The sequence below is a fragment of the Oryx dammah genome, unplaced genomic scaffold (assembly GCF_014754425.2).
Source record: "Oryx dammah isolate SB20612 unplaced genomic scaffold, SCBI_Odam_1.1 HiC_scaffold_12, whole genome shotgun sequence".
Classification (NCBI taxonomy): domain Eukaryota; kingdom Metazoa; phylum Chordata; class Mammalia; order Artiodactyla; family Bovidae; genus Oryx; species Oryx dammah.
Genome location: NW_024070196.1, coordinates 52,450,839 through 52,465,287, shown reverse-complemented (window position 1 = coordinate 52,465,287; position 14,449 = coordinate 52,450,839). Strand labels below are relative to the sequence as shown.

The following is a 14,449-nucleotide window of genomic DNA, read 5'->3' as shown; positions in this document are numbered from 1 at the left end:
TGAGTGGTAGCAGAGGGCTCCTTAGCCTCAAAGATCTTTCCTTGGCTGCCTAGTCTCTCCCTTCAGTCTAGTTTTCTCCAAACTGGGGCTAAGGGGAGTTAGAGTGAAATTCTGGGAATTTTGCTATCTGCTTTCCTTTCTGTTACCACTATGAACAGAGTTAGGCCACTGTCAATTTCAGTGTTTACAACAGGAAGCTGGTTGGCTTTGTTGGACTTTCCTGGAGCTTTTGTTATTTATTCTTTATTATTTTAAAAAATTATTTAATTTGTTTGTTTACTTATGGCTGAGCTGGGTCTTTGTTACTGCAAGTGGACTTTCTCTGGTTGTGAAGCATGGGCTCTAGGCACTCGCGGGCTTAGTCAGCCTGTCGCATGTGGGATCTTCCCAGACCAGGGATCAAACCCGTGTCCCTTGTATTGGCAAGTGGCTTCTTAACCAGGGAAGACCCTGGAGCCCCTTTTAATAGTTGAAAAAGTGTGTGTCTTTCATTAGCTATTGAGGGAAAGAGATTCTATGATCAACCTTTACTCACGCCCTACTTGCCCATGAGCACCCCCACTTCAGCCCAGATTAAAATTTGATGGCTGATGATCACTACTTTTCCAAAATGAAACATGACAAGCTAAAAATAGTGCTTCCTTCCTAAACATTCAGGTCTGGGAATGCAGGCTTATGTAAAAGGCAGGTAATTATTCATGGATCAGTTGAGACGATAGCCCCTAGTCTTTTGTTTACTGCATCTGTCATATCCTCTAGGAGGAAGAGCTGTTGATGAAACACCGTGACTGAGTCATCTAATACCTGTCCCGTTTCCATAAGCCAACTGCGACCTCATTTTGCGAATAACCAGGGGGAAAAAATCAGCACTGTTCCCATAGTGACAGTTCAGTGTCTCTGCAGCCCTCCTGCGGGGAGAAAACACGTGCAGTTTGGGAATGATAAATCAGACATTCCAAAACTGACTCCCTAAGGTGACTGCCTCTATAGAAGAACTCACATCACTTGGATTATTTTTAGTATTTTCTCTATGAAAAGAAATAATGCACTGCATGGTTTCCTTAATCCTGAAACCACATGACCCTGCCTGAATCCACTGTACGAATCTACCATCCACACGGGGCGCATGGCCCGCTTATGTTGTGGCTGGATTTCCATGAGCTCTCTGCAACAAAGTCAGGAGACTGGAAGTGAGTGGACTCGTGTGAGAGAAGTGGAAGGGGCAAGTCTCACAGTCTGCATCGTCTTCTGCAAAACAGGACCAAAGGGCCTGGCTGAAGATGAGAAACTTATTTCATCACCCGTTGACTCCTTCATTCACTCAACCTGCATGTCTTGCTCTAGGAGTCCTACTGTCTCAGCGCTGGGTGGGGAGAGAGCCTGAGTTCCGAGTGTCACACACAGAGAGCCAAGAAAGAGACTGTGACCCAAACCAGGGAAGGCAGAGGCCACCTGGAGAGCAGAGATGACGACCAGCAGCGAGGCCAAGTGCACCGAGTGGGGGACGAGGAAGAGGACCTGGAAAAGCAGACACACAAATAGCAAGTGATGCGGTGTGGTGGGAGAGGCAAGAGAAACATGAGCAAACGGTGTGGAGGAAGCTGGAGGAAGAGAGTCAGAACGTCCACAGAGGGCGGAAGGAGCCATCCCAGTGTGCAGACACCACAGAGAAGCCATCCTTCACGCCAGAGTGCACTGGGAACGGCAGAAAGCAGACTGGAGGGGGCGGGGAAAAGGGGGGGAGGTGAGAAACAGGGCAGAAAACAGACTATTCAGTCTGGAAGTAAAGATGAGGAGAAGATAGGGCTGCGAGTGTCAACAGTGTGGCTAGGCTGAGCCCTGATTTTAGGAAAACCCGCAGAAGACCCGAAGGGGCAACGAGAGGTAGCAGCTCCTGTCACGGATGGAGGCTTCAGGAGGGATGCGAGGCAGTCTGAACGGAGGAGGAGCCTAAGACACCCGAAGCAAACAAACAAAATGCGGTCTATCCCTCTAGTAAAATACAACTCGGCCACGAAAAGAAATGAAGTCCCGACACAGGCTACAGCATGGATGCGCCTCAATACGCTATGCTCAGTGAAAGAAGCCAGATGCAAATGGATACACACTGTCTATTGCCACTTATGTGAAATGTCCAGAATAAGCAAATATGCAGGGATTAAAAATGGATTCATGGTTGGCAGGGCTGGGAGGATGGAGGAATGGGGAGTGGCTGCTTACGTGGAGTTTTCTTTGGAGGGGGGCGCCGGTGATGATGTTCTAGATAGAGGTGATGGTCACACAGCGCTGCAAATGAACTAAGTGCGACTGAGTTGCACTCTGTAAACTGAAAACAGTACATTTATGCAGTGTGTACTTGGACACGTGCACACACCCAAAACCCGAAGCAGCATGAAACCAGTCGGCCATCAGGCGGGAAATAATGTGAGAGCAAACCGTCCACAGCAATTATAATGACAATCCTCAGAACCGTCCGTCGTAAGAAAGGGTAAATTACGTTATCTAGTCGGTTGAGTCATATGAAATTGCAAAACAACAGCAATTCCATATGTCCAATCTAACATAGCCTCTTTGAAAAGAGGAGGCACTCTGTGACATTTTGTAAGGATCTCTGTTACAGGTGATGCCAGCTAATGCCAACACTTCCGCCTCTCACAACCCTAACTGATCTTGGTTATCACTCCCCTCCCCTCTTAAAATGAAAATCCTGCTTGGGAAAGGGGACTTAAGAGACCCATTTTTCACTGGAAGGGACAATGTCTGATGCAGCAGACCACAAAAAATGCTCACATGTGGGTTCTGCTTCTGGCTTGGTCAGCTGGGTTCTCAAGGGCTACGAGCCAGAGCAGGTGAGCCTGCCAACTGTTCCAACACTTCTTCCAGGGGGGAACATGGCGCCCACGTGTCAATCAAGGCAGATGTGGGTTCTAATGAAGGACAGAGTGGATCATCTCTCTACCTTCCATCAGCCAGTCCTGCTCTCTGTTAGCCCTTGTTATTTCAGAGCTTCCTATATCAGCTTTTAAGACAACAAAAGGAGAGGACATTCTACAAAACCACTGTCACAGGGACACAGGGATTCCTTTATTGCAACAAATCTCACTACCAAATAACACACAGGAAATGAAATAGTTCTCGTCACGAATGGCTTCTTGAGGAAATCAAAACCCTTGGCCAATATTCCCAGTGAGAGCCTTAAGATACAGAACGGATTCTGGGATCCCTTGGGTTTTCTGAGCAAAATAAGTATTTGAGGCAGAAAGAAAAAGTAATGGTAGGATTGAAAGTGCATTTTTATAGTACTATTTGACCCCACCTACTCCATTCCTAGTTCAGAGGGTTTTTCTTTTTTTCTTTTAATCTTAACACTTAATGAAGTACAAAGAAATAAGTTTTATTCTCAGCAAAGGATAGTAGCAGGCCAATGGACTTACGAGTTAGTCAGACATGAGTTCTGATCTTGGCTCCTCCGCTGCCTGGCTGTGTGTCCTTGGTGAATTGCTTCATGTTTGAGCCTCAGCTTCCTTCCTATAATGTAACCTCACTATTGCAGGTATGAAGATTCTATGAAACAATGGCAGAGCAATCTGCTCAGTGATTGAAACACAGTCAGCGAATTGTGGCGCCGCTGAGCAAAGGGAACAGGAAGGAACTCAGGTCCAGGTCAGTGTTTATCTGTCCCACATTCAGTCTTTACTGCCTTCACTTTAGCATGAAATGCTGGATAGTCCTACAGCACAATTAAAATTCTTTTTTTTTTTTAATTTATCTGGCTGCGCTAGGTCTCAGTTGCAGCATGCAGGATCTAGTTCCCTGACCAGGGATCGAACCCAGGCCCCCTGCATTGGGAATATGGAATCTTAACCACTGACCACCAGGAAGTCCCCACCGCCTCAGTTCTTCTTCTGAAATAGGGTTTCTGCCCAACTCTGTAGTATATTTCTGAACAAAGCTGATGGATAGTTTGGCTCAACCATAGCAAGCAACGAAGTGGAAATTCGTCATTTTACACAAGTAAGCGGCTTGTGTAGACTGCTGGAGCCTAGATCTCTGGACTCTTGGAGATTATGTAGTAAGAGTAATAAGAGCCGATGAATGAGTCAATCTTCTTTAGCCTAAGGTTGCTTCTAAGTTACTTTCAATGGGGAGATTCTCTCCACTCTTTTGAGACGTATGCACATCAAGTGAAGTGTTATCTGCAGTCTTCCTCAGTGCTCACCAAGAACAGTCTCGCGTGTCACAGCCTGTCATGGTTTGGTTCCCAGCCGCCTGCCTCTCTCTCCAGAGTAAAACCCAAAGGACAAAACCATCCCCTGTTTAAACGGAAGTCACTGCCCCAGCTGCTGCTTGCAGGTGCTGTTTCCTAACACTCTTCAAAGTCTCCAAGTTTCAAATTTTTAGACACAAAACCTTTTCAAAAGGAAGGTAAATTTGAATCCCAAGGCAAAAGAGGAAGAGCTGGCAGATGGAGAGGAGCCCTGAAAACCTCTGCCTGAGGAACTGTGAGGCGTCCCTCCTAAGTCTTGCCGGTTCTGAGTGACAGACAAGAGAGACGTAACAACGGTCCAGTCAAGGTCACAACATAAGACGAGAAGCTGACCTCTTTGCGTTCCTCCCACTGGTGGGATCCACGCTCTCCACCAAAGATGTTCCGTGAGATGAGACAAAAGGAGACAAACAGACTCAGCACTTGGCTGAGATCCTTCCCTTGCAAGTCCTTACAGACACGCTGATGTCAGAGGTGCCCAGTGTTTCACACACTGGTTTGAGCCAGGAAAAGAACCTTGTCCGGTCCAAGGGCTTCTGTTTTTCATGAACCCTACTCTCTCACATACTGACCAAAGCAGAGTGCAGTGACCCCGTTTAAGTCAACCCACTCTGATTATTTCCCTGACCCAAGTCAGAATCTGACACGCGTCTCCGACACTACCGGCTGAAAGAGGTTGAGCACGTGACTCCCTTCTGGTGCTTCCGTTTCCTCTTTAACACATGGGAGTGGTGACAGTACCGGTTCATGGGAAGTACTGTGAAGATGGGGAGGACAGCTGTCAGGTATTTGTGCCTGTCTCACAGTAAGGTAAGAGCCATTGAGTGTGAGTTATAGTCACCAAGAGCGTCACTTGTCATCCTGGAGTCTGGAGAGGTGGGCCATTTCTCCCACGAAGGAGGGTCATTGTGGAGAGCTCTAATGAAGACTTACAAGTCTGAAATCAACTCTCCAAAGAGTGCTTTCACCACAAATGACGCCATATCAATGGACAGTCAGTACAAATTACTCCAGAATACTCCATCCAAATGAGAATTAATGTTTGCAAAGTATGCTTGGGGAAAAAAAAAGTTCCCCTTGACATGCAAAGCAAAGAATAATGACCACGTGGTAAAATCCTCTTTAAAATGTCTTTTTTTTTTTTTTGAGTTTCTGTTCTGAGGCCAGATGTGGCTAACAGTCCAGCATTTTGATTCAAGAATTAAAAAAAAAGAATAGGGCATTCTTTAAAATCAGTTTTGCTTCACTGTTTAATGAACTTATCAGAAACCTTTATAATTTAAATAGGGAAACAAGTGGGTTGTGGTTAGCTTCTAGTTCATTCCAGGTATAACACACATTTCATAAACCAATGCATCAGTGCACAGGTATACATAGATCCCTTAGGAGCTATTTAAACGTTGTTTTTTACTTAAAAGAAAAGCAGAGTTCTATTTAAAAACAGCTTCCAACCTTCACACCAAATCTGTATTCTTGGAACCTTCTTCTTAAAATCAATTTTGACGAAAGAAAAAAAAAATCTTAGAGAAAAAAAACAAAACTGAAACCAAAGCAAGAGGCAAAACATACTGTCCCTTTCCATTTAAATGCATTGCCATAAGATCATCTGATAAAAAATCTTATTTTCTCCTTGCTTGCAAATTCCCGGTGGTTTTTTTTTTTTAAAAGGACCTGTCAGCTCACTCCTACCCAAGTGCTACAGCAGCATGCTTGAAAATGAGGGGACATAAAACATAGGTGACTTGAGATTCCACTGGAATGACCCAACCACATCAAGCACAGTCTCCGAGGAGCCTCCACGAGCCCTGCCCAAGGCAGCAGCAGATGCTGGCCTGGCAGGGCCGGGGGTGCCCACCCCAACGGACGCCCACTGACCTTTTGGTGACTGGTGACTTCGTCCCTGCTCCTCCCCAGCTCCTCGTTAAGTTTCACGTTCTCTTCTTGCAGCGCTGAGAGCTGCTGGGACTTCTGAGCTGCTGCCTGCTTTAGGGTTTCTCTGCAAGGACAGCGAGTGTGGGGTTACCATAGAAACAAGACAGGCAAGGAAACTGTGGGAGAGGACCAACTCCACAGCACTGGGGAAAATATATCTGGGTCACGTGCCTGATAGGATCTGTAATAACAGGAGGCAGGATTGTCTACCTGCAGGAGGGGCCAAACGGCTTTAACCTCTCAGGGGGAGGACTGCTGCCTGCAATTATTACATTTTTTTTTTTCCAAACCTAATCAACACTACATCTACTCTGTCACCACCCACACTTACCCCACTTCTAAATACTTCCCACACAAAAAAGCAATGTTACTCTCTAAAATAAATGACAGATGAAATGGCCGGTATTCCCTTTGTTTCCATTAGAAAATTAAATTCACTACGTTGATAGTGATTTCCATTGTTGCCACAGTATTCTGCTCTAACTGTACAAATCTTTTTTTTTTTTTTTTTTTAAGGAAGAAATATAAAGCTGATAGTTCCATTTGCTAGCATTTATCAGAATCAAGTGTTGCTGTGAATCTGGGTATATTTTCAGGATGACTAAAGGTGAAATGACCAAAGGAAATGTAGTTTTCTAATTACAGAACAAGTGTTTAATTTTAATTGTATTCTTTCCATACTGTTGACTTGTAATTAAAAGAAGCAAATAAAAATACAGCTTGCTGACCATACATATCATGAATATCAGCATATAAAATGTGAACAGGGTAAACACATGTATTAAACCTCTTCCCATTATTAAACTTGACTAAAAATATACATCCCAAATTATCCTTTACATGTGGATATTCAAAATAGTTTATTGGATTGTTGGATTTTAGTTTTAAACCATAGAAGGTGGTTTTGATGCAATTATGAATTTTAAGTCTGGGCTGGCCACACTCCATTTAGTGAGCTGTCATACGTGGCTGAATTCTGAATCAAGTCATCTGGGTATGATTCCATCTGCTGATGCATGAACACGTCTATTTTTAACCTCAGTTGTCTAATGGGTGGCAGTACTTGGTACCTGCAGTTTTCCTGATTTTTAATTCTCCATGTACCTGTAACATACCTATAGGGCTGACCTTGTGAAGATATAGGGGAATATGTCGACATGAAAATTCTCTTAGCACATTAAATTTGGCATCTGACAGAGATGTTTATTTAGCAAGTGAAGAAAAACTAAGAAGGAATTTTAGACTCAAAAGCTGGGAGGCTTGATTTCAATTATGGATCAACACATACACACACACACACACACACACACACACACACACACACACATACACACACTACAAGTAAAGTTTATCTTCTGGCTAAAGTCTATCAATTCTTGATAAATTCGAGGATTTTACTTATGATGAAATCATCATAAGCCAAACCTGTTATTCCCAAGTGGTCAAAACCTTCATTAGGAGCTATTTGGTCTCAGCATTTGTGTGGCCTGTCAGTGGTAAGTTCTTGATCCTGTTCTTTCTCTCTTATAGATTTTCATCCTTTAAAAAAATTTTAAAACCTTGGTTTCCATTAAGAGCTCCCAGTAAGGAAAATTAAAACAAGGAGTCAGGAAATATCAAGATGCCTTAAGATTTGTACAAATGATATATATTCAATGTTTTAAAATCTACAGTATGATCTCATGTATATTTTCTCATTTCATCCTCAAAGCCCAAGGAGGCTCACGTTATTATTTATATTTTAAAGATGACAAAATTGTAGCTCAGAGAAGTGAAAAGATTTGCCCCAGGTAAATTGTAGAATCAAGAGAACTAGAGGTAGAACTGGGAGACAGACCTCAGTTGTGATCTGAATATAGAAACACTTTTCAACTTTTCTTTAGACCAGAGGAGATATGTACATTTCATAGATGGAGGAGGCTCCTACAGCCCAACTCCTGGACGTACTCTAAGGAATAATTCTGAAAATACCTACAAATATATTTTTCACAATTTTATAAGTTGCTTTTTTTCCCCTATATATATAACAATATCTTGCAAAACAAAAGACTCACTGTTTTAAAACTGAGATGCAAAGTAAACCCTGCTGATACTGACTTGCAAACATTCTACTGAGGAATCTATCATAAATTTAATAATTACCATGCTAAACATATTCTACTTTTTAAAAATATTTATTTATTTGGTTATACCAGGTCTTAGTTGTGGCATGTGGGATTTAGTTCCTTGGCTAGGAGTTGAACCTGGGCCCCATGCATTGAGGGCCTAGTCTTAGCCACTGGACCACCAGGGAAGTCCTAGTATATTCTAGTTTTACTACTGAGCCAGGTGAGTAATTAAAGGCAAAAATTAGATTGCTTATATCATTTTCCCTCAGAGTCAAAAATTACACACCAGAGATACACAATTTTGTTCTCTTTCCAACTAAAAATAGGATCTGGCTAGCCAAAATCAAGAGTTTTCCTAAAACCAGTTTAGGAAATGGCATAGAGGAAAAGGAACGTTTAGTTGCAAGGGCTGGCTGAGTTTCCAGGCCCAAGGGCAAGATCCTTACGGCTAGTTCCCATTAGAACTCGTGGGTTTGCAGAGGTGTCCCTTTTCCTCCAGGAACTCCAGTCCTGGCAGGTAATGAGAAATATCTGAAAAGCTCCGGCAGCCATGAAGATCCCAGGTATGTGGTCACAAAACACAAAAAGCTGCCCCTTCTCTAGCTCAGAGCACAGTGAAATGACTGCGGGTCTCTTTTTGAGCAGCACTGTTCTCATGACACAGTACATTTATATCAGCTGGTCCCTGAAATGTGGCCAAGTCTCAGGCAGGGAACAATGAGTCACTGGGGGTGTGTTTGCGGGGGGTGCTTTCAACCCACTCCTCACACCTCCCTCCCGCGGCTTCTCACGAACGTCACCACTGTGTCTCCCGCTGCCCGTGTCCCGCTCTGAGTCCTGGCCATGCTGTGCCAAGCTACTGACACGAGGCAAGGTTCTCGTAGCCCTGGTGAGCCGGGAAAAACGGCGGACTATCAGTAGCAGCCCCTCCTCGCATGAACTACTCCCCTTGGGGAAGGGAGACACAGGGACCCAGCCCTGGGAGGAAGGCAGGCCTAGGTGAGGTGGGCGGCAGTACGGCCCAGGGGTTTTTGCTCCCGTGGGCCTACAGGCGCAGGCTCAGCTTCTGTTATTCAATGGGGTCTTTCAAAGAGGGGCACACAGAGTAAGCTGCTCTCTTGGAAGGAGTGAGACCACCCCATGCTGACTAGGGGTGGAGACAGAACAGAAAGACTTGAGTGAGGACGGGGACACAAAAACTCTACACCAGTGTGGCGACCCTTACAGTAGGCTCCTGCATGGTGCTGCAGGACAGGGGGATTTTATCTGACTCCCTGGGGCTCTCTGATACGTCCGCTCTGGCCCTGCCCCTCCATTACCTAGTGCAGCCCAGGGAGCTCAGAGGTGGGATTATGGCAGAGGGAGGTTGGTGAGGGAATCTTCTCCTGATGCTCAGATCCTCCCTCACCAGATGCCTGTGTGACACAAATGAGCTGAAGTCAATGTAGTGCTCCAGACCCTCAGGCCAGCAGAGCTACTGTGTCACGGGGCGGGGGCAGATCCGTAACTGTAGCTGAACCTCCCCCATCTCAACAGCTTTGAATTTTTTTCCCCCATCATAGAAAAAGCAATGGCGGCTTCCATTTATGCTGTTTAGCCTTGGCAGACCAGGAGAGTCAAGCCTCTCCCAGTGGCCACCACAACTCTACACATATACATCGGTGTAAATGGAACCGTTGGGAGCTGTTTAAATACCGTCTAGAGAAATATCATTAAAACTAAGGCTGGACGAAAGGATCCACTGTCAGCGTTGTGAGCTGTCCATCTCAGGTAAGTAGCCCAGAGAAGAACTCTTCTAGGAGGATTTTAGGAACTCACAGAAGAACTAGAGATAATATACTAATTTAACCCAAGCTTGATCAACAAGTAGTACTGAGGATGGCAACTTGGAAAGAGGAGTTTGGAATTGATGTTTTTGTCTCTGTTTGAATCTCATCTATTTGTTTGATCAGAACTGGAAATAATTAATACAAACCCTTGAAGGGCAGAGTCCACATACAATTCATTTTTGGATCTTTCCTAGCTCAACTGTACCTAGCAGAAGGGGCTTACTCAAACGTTCACCAGATTAACTGGCTTTAAATGTTCGGTTCACACAGTTGATACAGAGTAGTTCTCAGAACAGATAAGCAAAATGAAATCTACTCTGTAACTATCACTTACAGCGCCAGATAAATAACCATCTGCAGTGGTTATAAGAACCAAACTCGAAAGGCGGTATTGACAAAGGAAACATGGGCAGCCTGTCTGCCTAAAATACAGGCAGCAGACTCATGAGTAAACTTGGATTAGAAAGAGGCTTTCAAAGTTCTGCTCATTTAACGTCCATGCCAGAAGATTAGATTACTCTTAAAATCAAGACTATTTGATACTCTTCAAAGTGTATCTTTCCCCCACCCCCTATTGAAAGAATTTTAAGGGATTAATTAATAGAGGGTCTGATGTTTCCTAATGTTGAAATTGCTACCACATAAGCATACTATTTTTCTTAAATGTTATTATTGGGGTATAGTTGCTTTATAATGTTGTATTAGTTTCTGCTGTACAACAACATGAATCATATATATATGATTTATACACATATCCCTTCCTTTTGAGCTTCCCTCCCACCTGACCCCCATCCCACTCCTCTAGGCCATCATAGAGCACCAAGCTGAGCTCCCTGTACTATACAGCAGCTTCCCACTAGCTATCTGTTTCACACATGGTAGTGTGTATAAGTCAGTCCCAATCTCCCAGTTTGTCCCACCTTCCTCTTCCATGTCCATGTGTCTGTTCTGTTTCTATTCCTGCCCTTGCAAATAGGTTCATCTACCATTTTTCTAGATTCCACATACATATAAACATACTACCTGAAAAAGTTCTACTTCCCCTTGTATTTGCAAAAGGTTTTATCAAGTCACATTTGAATTCCAAGTGTTGTAACTCACCAGCCAGCACATATTTCATTTTGACCCTGTAACTGAGCTATAGTTCCAACTTCACAGTGGTTATAGGGGTGAATTCTCAACGGTTGCAATGGCATTTAGCAGGGCCTGGACAGAGACTATTACTTTGACTTTTTATACACTTGTCGAGTACTTGAAAAAAGTAACTAGCACTGTTTCTACTTTTGCAATTTTAAGTAAGTTCCATAATTTCTTTCATAACAGGTAAACTTACATTTCTTTCTTGAATTCTTCTATTTTTTGGTTCTCTACCGTCAGAAGCTCTTTTGATTTGTTCAGCTCTTCCACGTTTTTCAAGTTGTTTTCTTTAAGTGTATCCAACTTAAAGACCAAGAGAAAAAAACTTAATGAAATTATCTCATTTTCCAATCACATGAGTGGATAGACAAATCATTCATGAAAATGTGCATTAGACAGGTGAAATTAAAATCCTTTGCAAAAAAAAAACAAATAAAAAAAAGATCACCTGGGTAAAGAGATTACAAATGATCAAGTCTATTATAAACTGCAGCCTCCCCCATAGGTTAAGTCAGACATTCCCTGTACACCTGGCCAAAAGGTCAAACTAAATTGCAATATAAAGCAAAAGGTCTCTTTCACTTTTATACAATTCCTAAAATTTATCATTGAGCTTGCTATTCATGTACGGTGCATCTTAAAACATGCATTAGAAAATAAAAACATTAGAAATAAACTGCAAAGGCATGACATCAAGGACTAATTCTTTGTAATGAAAACACATTCCTTTCTTTCCGCAAGACTAGTAATTTACGATATGATATTTTTCAATGTCAGTGCCAAATTTCAATTTATATAATCCTCATTATAAAAATTCCTGGGATATTTGTAGATGGGAAAGATTTAATTATTCACCTGAACTTCAGTCTGAAAACGGAAAGACCACATAGCGAGACTGAAAAGCACTCACTCACATTCAGTCCCATCACCCGCCCACGTGGGATGTGGCCAGCCTACAGCCTGGCCTCTGGTGGGAAAAGCAGACACATTACTGGAATTAGTGGGGACATGACCAACCTCAGGCTCTGGCAGGTGGCTGGAGTTCTAGGTACGCAGCCCCCAAGGACGGGGAGCTTGTCATGGGTGACCCATCACACATGTGTGCTCCTGGTGCCATGCTGGCTTTCTAGGACTCGTATCATTTTGTCTTACCACATGCTACCTGTCAGGACCCCTGGAAGTCAGGAGCCCTGGAAAGTGTCCTGCAAATTTTAACACCACCATCTTCCTTTTAATGCTCCCTAACATTCCAGATTCATGGAATGTTCAGTGAGACCAGAAAATGATTCATCCAGTCTGTATTCTGGCTGTAACGAGACACCAAGGGGTAAGTTATAGAAACACGGGATTCTTCCTGAATCTACCTTCAAAGGTTAGGGACATTCCTTAAAATCTTATTTACTTTAGCTTCCAATCGATTACTATCTATAATTTTTAATGCTTTTATGTTTTCAGCTTAAGTCTTGTTCTCTTAGGACTGTCAACTCAATCATAAATGTACTCTTTTCTACATCAAGTTTTATTTCCCGTCTAATTATTTCAAAATGTTTATGCCTTTATGGATTTCATTCCTTGCCCTGCTATCATGAAGAGACCTGATCTTTACGACAGCTATTCATGTACCTGTCTGGATCTTCCCTGGCTTTAACTTCTTAACATCTCACCTGACTGTCACTTTAAAAAGCATCTGAAGTTCTGTAGAACTTCACATAACTATTTTGGCGAAGCAATCTGCTTTGGATTTACGTAACAGCTTTCCAAAGAAAGAAAGGGCTGGTATGGGGTATGGGGAGGGGGGTGGGCAGGCATCAAAAGAGAGGTGCAAGGATGAGAAATGCTACTTTTGGACAGAATCAAAATTACCCTGACGCCACAAATCTGTCTGAGACCCAGAAGTGACTGATTCAAAATGAGATATAAGGGAGGCAGTACTGAAATAGGCCAAGAAAAAGGCCTATGTCAAACTCAGGGCTGAGGGATGGAATCCGGTGGCTCAAAGTTGGGAGGCAGTTGGGAGAAAAAAAAATGCCCGTGATTTAAGACAAAAAACACAAAAGCTAGAGAATGCCATTGGTACCTCCTCTCAGTAGTTCTGTCAGTAAACAACTATCGCAGAAACCCACACTACCAGGGCTTTCCCCTCCTTTTTTAAAGGTTGATCTTACTAAATAGGTAATGAAGTAATACACTTTATTTCATAGGATCATCGTCCTGGTGTACATGCGACTCCACTAACATAGATCAAACCTGTGTAAGGCCATACTTCAAAAAAAATAAGTAAATAAACCATCCTGAGTTAGTCATCAAGAATTCCACGAAGTCGATAGGCTGTCCTTTGTACAAAAAGCCATTTAAATCTGATTACTTCATTCTGCAGTTTTTCATTTGTTTGCTTGGAATCTTCCAAGGAGGCCAGTGTTTCGGTTTTCTCTTTGGTCATCTGTTCCATTATCTGCATGGCATCTTCAGCGGTTTGAGCGGCCTAAGTGTGAGAAAGCAGTGTGAGAAAAGCGGGCACCCCTTACCAACCTGGGAGAGGGTGACTAACGCTTAGGCCACGAGGCTCAGGATCTGTGTGGTGAAGGGGATCACACGGAGATGGTGAGCCAGTAACCAACCCCATGCCAAGACAGACAGATCAAGACGAACAAGCAGAACAAAGTTATAGACACTTTCTGTGCCATTTTTCAACAAGCCAAACTGAAATATGCAATTTACGTATTTTCAGATCCCTATAAACCTACGCCTTCTAAGTTCTGAGTTCCACTGACAATGGTGCTCATCACTCTGACTTATGTTTGAGAGAAATGTTCACTGAGAAGAAAGGCTTACCTCCTTCTGTGGTCAAATGTTTTCTCTTAATCATATTTACTGTTAGAAGTTTAAAATACTCTTCTTGCTATCCCGAATTTGGGGCTTTTGAAATCACTTGGAATTTCGGTTGGAAACTTTTCAAACAAAAATGGAAATTATTTGGGCAGTTACAGTGTTTAAGGCTCAAGTGTTTCATGAGAAGCACTGAATGACCAAGTCTATGAGAAGCTGTAGGCAATGAACACAAGCATGGCTGTGAATAAAAAAGATAATATACACATGGAAACGAATCCTTAGTTGATACAGTATTGAAAATAAAATCACAGAAGTGAATTAAAATCTTTTAAGGCATTAAAATCCAG

At 43.0% G+C, this 14,449-nt stretch overlaps 1 protein-coding gene across 4 annotated transcripts in view; it reads right to left on the bottom strand.

Moving 5' to 3' along the window:
* The window catches only part of CLIP1 (CAP-Gly domain containing linker protein 1), a 114,138-nt gene that overhangs the window by 20,765 nt on the left and 78,924 nt on the right, over positions 1-14,449 (bottom strand). For all 4 annotated transcript variants that reach the window (XM_040250611.1, XM_040250614.1, XM_040250612.1 and 1 more), the window contains 3 exons: positions 13,639-13,755; positions 11,470-11,576; positions 6,143-6,263 (listed from right to left, as the gene is read on the bottom strand). In XM_040250611.1, coding sequence (XP_040106545.1) covers positions 6,143-6,263; positions 11,470-11,576; positions 13,639-13,755 — 345 coding nt within the window. The remainder of the gene's footprint in view (positions 1-6,142; positions 6,264-11,469; positions 11,577-13,638; positions 13,756-14,449) is intronic.